We start from the raw sequence: 7,081 nt of genomic DNA, 5'->3' as shown, positions 1-7,081 counted from the left end.
TAACAAGTAGGACACAAAGAGTGAGAATGAATGGCAGTCTCTTTGAAAAAGTCTGCTGATCAACCATTGATCGCCAAACCACCATTTGTTCTGTTTGAGGAAATTAAGCCAGTCTTGAATTTCCCCTGGAGGATCAATAAAGTATCTATCTATCTATCTATCTATCTTTCAGTTTCACAAATCCATCATGGACCTGTTTTACTATGCTTTTATTGAATCAGTTTTATCATTTGCACTTGCAGCCTGGTTTGGGAACCTCTTTGAAAAACAAGAGCTCTCTAAATCAAATAGTTAAGTGGTCTAGTAGGCTGATTTGGAGATTTGGAGACCTTGTATACAAGACAGCTAAAGCGCATAACCAGTTTAATTTTAAATGACAGTTCCTATCCATTGCACACTGAGTTTCAGCCTCTCCCCTCTGGTTGCAGGTTTATACTCTTTTCCTGTGTCATTCCACTTTATTACACATAACACCAATGAACTTTAATGTTTGATTTGTTTAATATGCGTGGATTACCTGAGGTAATACTAACATCTGGTGACAATTTCATACGAATAGCTGCACTGGAAGTACTTCCCCCGCTGTAGAAAGTATTCAACCAATCAACAACAGCATATCATAGACATTTATTTTAGCATACCTTATAGTTGTACAAAAACAGCACAGACAGGTTTCAATCTTACACTTGTCGTCTAAGACATTTTTACTTCACAGTAATTCATTCATTCCCTTTTTTGTTACCCTCTCTCCACCTATCATATCACATGACCATTCTGCACTGGATAGAAGATGATACACATATTCGATTTGTTCCTTCCTGCTGTTACTCAGCATTTAAAATCAGGTAACATCTTTGGTCAGATCATCACTGACTTGACGAGCTAGGAGTCCATGAAATGATCCTGATCAGAGCAGAAAGACACAAGTGAAGTTCCTGGTGAGTGAAGCCAGATGTTTTTATAGTTTTATAGAGAGGGGGTGACCAATGGTGGTATTGAACCTTTTCAGATTACAGTGATGGTCAAAAGTGTTGGCACCCAACCTTTAAGGACACCAATTTTCTTTGTGAATGAATAATGTATCTTAAATAAATAAATGCTCTTCCTTAAAATACAGGGATCATAAGTATAGGCACCCCTATGTTAAATTCCCATAGAGGCAGGCAGATTTTTATTTTTAAAGGCCAGTTATTTCATGGATCCAGGATACTATGCATCCTGATAAAGGTCCCTTGGCCTTTGGAATTAAAATAACCCCACATCACACCCTTCACCATACCTACTGTAGATGGTGTTATTTCAGTTAGCCTATTAGCTCAATGCAAATCAAACCAGCTAATAGGCTACAGTAACTGAAAGACATTAATCAATTTCCAAAAGATTTTATATTCCTCTTTTTAGTCAACTTTAGTATGGGTGCCAACACTTTTGACCATCACTGTATAGACAATTCACATTCTACATTCAGACACAGAAACAAGCAAAGTGAGATGCCTGTTTTGATAGAGAAAGTTATCTGATGTAATATCTATTATATGTAAGAAATAGAAATCTATTATATCTAGGAAATATTATATCTATTTTCTTCATCTTTGAAGATAAATTGACTATATCCTTGGCTCTCTGACACAGAGAAATAAAAGTGGTAGCGTAACAAGACAGAGAGAACTGACCAAGCTAACTGTTTATCCGTCAAAAACAAGACTGTGGATAAAATGGCAGCTATGGACCTCCGGGAGTTGCGGAATACAGATGAGCAGTTGGAGGTCCAGGGAGAGGTTCTGGAGCGTCTGCTATGCTTTCTGTGTCAGAAGCTTGTGGCTGAAAGACATTTCTGCGCAGCACATTCTGAGTCGCTGAGGACATCTGCAGTCATGCCTGCAGTGCGGGCCGAATGTTGGACTATGTCGCCAAGGTGCCCCAGGACCTGGCTGCCCAGGTGCTGTCTATCTGCTGTGGACGGACGCAGGACTTTGTGGCAGAGAGGATCACCCGCGAGCTGGAGGCTGTGCAAAGGGAGAGGGGAGCGGTGGGGTTAGGGCAGCTACGCCCAAAACTCAGCCCTGCTGCTCCTCACTGACCTGCAGCAGGCGACAGGAATCAGGAAATCTCTGGTCAACGCTGGCACCATCCTGTTGCCTCTCCACCACCTCACTTCTGATGAGTCAGATCGCAGCGCTAATGAGATTTCTTTCCAGGGGCAGTGGCCTGAGTAATTCCAGAGCAGAGTTGTTTCCAGGGGGAACGGAACTTAACAATGTCAGTGGCATTGGTGCCATCAAACAGGTGGAACATGGATCTCCTATGCCCAGTAATGAGCCCCCCTTAAGCCTGCACTCCTGGCAAACCCACTAAGTCTACCTTGCATGCCCTGTAACACGGTTGTCTTTACAGTCAAAGTATCATTATAAAGGAAAAGGCAATATTGTAAGAGAAAATAGTATCATGCACTATCATATATATTCCTGACATTCAAAATGTGTCGTAAAAAAAACATAGTGCATAGTATATTCTATAAGATTCTTAAATATAGAAAAGATTCATACATAATAGCTTACAACTTACACTACTCAGAAAAGGTTAGGGATATCTGGCTTTCGGGTGAAATTTAATGATTCAGTACAGAAAGTACTGAAACACTGAACTGTTAGACATGCGCATACAAAAGTTTAGAGGTCACATTAAGTTCACCTGTAAAGGCTTTTTGTGGGTATGTATTACAATTTTACAACTTTGTGGATTGCATATTAGCTTACATTGTTTTGTTCACAATATAGTCCATTTTATCAATGTGCTTGAAGTCAAACAGCAAAAAGCAGCAGATCCTCAGGAAGAATGGACTTTAAACATTAACAGGTGCAGTAAATGTCTTCGTCATTGCCCAGCGTACTAAAGTAATCTAAAGTGTCATTCAGACTTGAGGAGAACATAGAAATATTGGCAACAGGTTGAGCTTCACATGGTGAGCAGATCTATGAAAACAAACGGAAATCAGGAGATGTAACATGTGTCTAACATAAAGCAGATTATGTTTCTAACATTTAAGCAGCAATTGATGTGAGGTGTGTATAGCATAAATAATTATGTGCTCAAACATTTAAGCAGCGACTGATGTGAGGTGTATATAGCATAAATATTTATGTGCTCAAACATGGGAAGCAGTGGGAGCACACATGACCTGAATTCACATCAACATGTCATTTTATTACAAGTTTTTTTCTGACAGAAAGAGGAAATTTGATTAAGGAATGATTTACATTGCATTTTATTGACTTACATTGGACTTCTTTTCAAGGCATTCCTCTATGGCTTCAAGGTTGTCTTTTAATATAGGGTCCTGAACGATTTCGTTTTCTTCCCAGTAGACGTTTAGCTCCAGCAGGTAGCACTTCATGAAGAAGCACTCACAGCCTTTCTGGATCACAGTAATTCATTATAAGTCATTCATAATCTAAGTGCAAGCACATCTACAGTAGACATTACTAACAACATACAGCTATTCTACATTGGTTTACTACATGGGGTTTTGTGTAAAAGGCTACAAACGACAGAAATATGCCATGGAATTATTTGCATAAAGCTACATTTTTCAAACAAACCAAATAAATATAAGCCAAACATCCAAAGAGGTTGACAAAGTCCAAAGATGTGAAACAGGATATGAATACTGTATACAGTATCTATTGAGTTGATGAAAAAGTGTACACATCAATGATAGATTATTGCAATAGTGCAGGTGGTTTCATTATTTTCAGCTTGATTTAAATAAATGCTAGTGTCTGAAGTCTGAAAGTACTGTATGTCTGTGGTAAAATGGTCAAATTAACAATTAATTTAAAAGATTCTTTATCAGTGGAACTGGAGTGGAGCCTTTCCACAGCGGCCAGATCTGTCAATGTTACATGCAAGTACTCAAACCCAACAACATTGCCTAAGTATTCTGACACAGCAGGGTGCACCACAACCACCATACCATCATCCTTAACGAGACTTATAAACTTGGTCTTTGTGAGTACTTCACTGGAGTTGTCAAATGGGCACTTTCCTTCATTTGTTTTATATTGAATTATGTCAACACCTCCCAAGGTCTCAACAGTGGTGCCTGGCATCCCAGAGCCACCCCTTTCTACACTCATGATGGTTTAAGACACATCTCAAAAGAGAACTGGGGTCCGTTGCACAAAAGCAGAATTAAGACATCCGGGATAAGTTACTGAGCTGCGCTCAATGAATCCAAAATAAGAGCGTACAGGCTTAATTGGTTGCACAAAGACCAAGCCAGGATGAGCAGACATGGATTCATCAAGCCAGGTGAAACCTATCCTGGATAAGTGCACGCTCACGGCTCCCTCAAATAGACCCCGCCACCGATCACAGATTCACTGATTCACCATGGCAACTAGCGGCTTCATTGCTTCTTCTGCGGTGTGAAGTAGGTAGCGATAGCCTTTTCACAACAGCAACAAACAGCAACACCTCTGTTTAGGAGAATATTGCAACAAGTTCCGCGACCACCACGTGCGAAATGGTTAGGCACTCCCGTGATGTCACATTGTCGCATGACAGGTCGGGAATGGCTAGTATGTAAAAGTTAATTAATGATCACAAACGTTTAAATAATGACAATGGGTCTAGGTATATGTGATAACAATGTGTAGTGGGCAGTGGAATAATTATTGGTTTCTGTTTGTGGTGACTGCTGACTGAGATAAGGGATGAGATTAAATAGATCCTGGAACTTAGCCTGGTCTGGAGCAGGCTAGCTCCACAGAATAAATCGCCATGGTAACTTATACCATAACATATCCTGCTGCCCCCTATCCCGCTTTTGTGCAACTGGATCACGGATAAATTGAGCCAGGATAACCAAGATATCCCGACTTAATCCCTTATCCTAGTTTTGTGCAATAGACCGGTTTCAGGTCCCTAACAACCGTAGTCAAGAACGAACTCGGAGGACAAGCACTAGTCGTTTACACTGACAGCGCATAGAAAACATGCTGGCTGAACTTGATATAAGATGAAGAATAAAAACATATTGCCGAAATATTTCGGTGTAGCCGAGTCTGGATTGTTTTCATCTAGATGTGTAGGGGATTTACCTATGAAAAAGCAACGGATTTTACGGAAGGTAGACTAAACATGTGGCCAGTCACTGTAAAGTTAGGTTAGGCTTAAAGGGGTGGTTCAGGATTTTGGACATAAGACCTCATTTCCAAGTAAGCAAGTGTGATATTTATCAGTGGAGACCGTTTTCAACACGTTTCATCCAGTCCTTCTAATTGCAGAGTTCGCAGGTGCTAGGCTAGCGCAAGTCAACGGTATGTGCTAGCCTGCCACTAAAAACAGTCTTACCCACTCCACAGTACACCCGAGGCAAAAAAATTATAACGCCAGACTATCGATGTAAATGTCTGTATTGATACTGTTATTTCTAACGTTATTCTATCCTTGCATTTCAACGATCGCATTACATTTTGAGGGACTAGTTTCTTACCACAACGGAATTATACTTGCTCCGGTTAGTAGTACTGCGCCGAAAAGTAAACAGTAAAGCGCACTCCAATGGGGATACTTAGTAGTAGCCTTGGTAATATCAGTCCGCTGCTGAGATGCAAAATGACTACTACCAACTTCAGGGACCAAAGTATAACTATTGCAACGCGATGCGAGGGTAGTTGTATTTCTTACACTATTCTATCAACACAGACATTTACATCGATTGTCTAGAATTTGCCTCGGGTGTACTTTGGAGTGGGTAAGACTGTCTTTAGTGGCAGGCTAGCACATACCGTTGACTTGCGCTAGCCTAGCACCTGCGAACTCTGCAATTACAAGGACTGGATGAAACGTGTTGAAAACGGTCTCCACTGATAAATATCACACTTGCTTACTTGGAAATGAGGTCTTATGTCCAAAATCCTGAACCACCCCTTTAAGCTAATGTTAACGTTAGGGCTTCGACTGCAGAAACAATTAGTTTAGATTTAGTGAGAACATTACCTACTCAAAGGGTACATAATGACAGGGATGGACAATCATTTCCCCGAGGTCAGAGGATAATTACTTCGATAAAGTAGCCTATGCTGGCCACACATTGAACGATTGACTGAAATAACGTTACAATGCACAAAATGCATTGTGCTGGATGTTAACTGACAGGACAGGAGCCTATGACGGATTAGCTATAAGCTAGGCTACCTTATAGTAGGCTTATGCAATAACGTTACTTGCAAGCCCATGTCTTCTTTTCTAAAACAAACAACTCAAATGGGGTGTAATGTAGCCTCCGTTCTCATGGATCATAAGTCTCTCATTAAAATGATATGCTGAGGATTATGATAAAAAAACACGTTGTTAACGTCACTACCCTATGTTATTTAGCCTACACGACTTGAGTTTTTCCTCTTGAGCATGAAGATAACATTTGTGGCATAACTTCGTAGCTTCATAATGCATGCTTCGTATCCAAATGTCATAGCACCTAGGCCTGCCTACTTTATTGGCATTTTAATTGTTTTTAGCTTTGAATGGACACATCACAAAAAATGAAATGTCTCCTGTACCACACAGGGGAATTTCCGTCTGCTTTTCTCTGCCAAAAGTTAACAATTTTCAACCTCCTTGCGTCTTTCTCTCAATGTATTGCTATACGGCTCTGGGTTTGCTTGTCCTCCGAGTTCGTCCTTAACGACAGTTGTTAGTGACCTGAAACCGGTCTATAGGCCCCTGGTCTGAGAATGCATTGTTTACTTCATGCCCACACAACACCCACAACAAGCATTACTGAGAGACTTCCCCACAACAACCATGGCTAAATGCCAGCCAGCTGTTTAGGGCCATTTGCCAGTGGCTTTAAGTATGGCATCTTCATGTAATACCTTTGGGTCTTTCCATGTGAAATTAGCCAATTTTGGAAAACCTTCCTGCTCGACCGCTCTGTGGGCCTGATGTCCTGAGTGCGAAGAGAGTTGACAGTTGATAAGCAGCACCTTGACTACTTGGCCTGCCAGAACTGATGCTGACGCTCAATTCTCTGATACTGTGTGCATCTACATATCAAAGGAAGGTCTGCAAAGTT

At 40.8% G+C, this 7,081-nt stretch overlaps 1 protein-coding gene across 5 annotated transcripts in view; it reads right to left on the bottom strand.

The window, feature by feature from the left end:
* Positions 1 to 477: 477 nt before the first annotated feature.
* The window catches only part of il15 (interleukin 15), a 53,372-nt gene continuing 46,768 nt past the window's right edge, over positions 478 to 7,081 (bottom strand). For all 5 annotated transcript variants that reach the window (XR_012988677.1, XR_012988678.1, XM_076294958.1 and 2 more), the window contains 2 exons: positions 3,278 to 3,415; positions 478 to 2,972 (listed from right to left, as the gene is read on the bottom strand). Coding sequence is in view for 3 of the 5 variants with exons in the window: in XM_076294958.1 (XP_076151073.1) it covers positions 2,850 to 2,972; positions 3,278 to 3,415 (261 nt within the window). In the remaining 2 variants the exon portion in view is untranslated. The remainder of the gene's footprint in view (positions 2,973 to 3,277; positions 3,416 to 7,081) is intronic.

This window comes from Alosa pseudoharengus, unplaced genomic scaffold, assembly GCF_046254945.1.
Source record: "Alosa pseudoharengus isolate Yale_2024_CS ecotype anadromous, Long Island Sound unplaced genomic scaffold, YU_APseudo_1.1 YU_APseudo_1.1_scf_2, whole genome shotgun sequence".
Taxonomy (NCBI): Eukaryota; Metazoa; Chordata; class Actinopteri; order Clupeiformes; family Clupeidae; genus Alosa; species Alosa pseudoharengus.
This window is presented reverse-complemented; position numbering and strand designations above follow the sequence as displayed.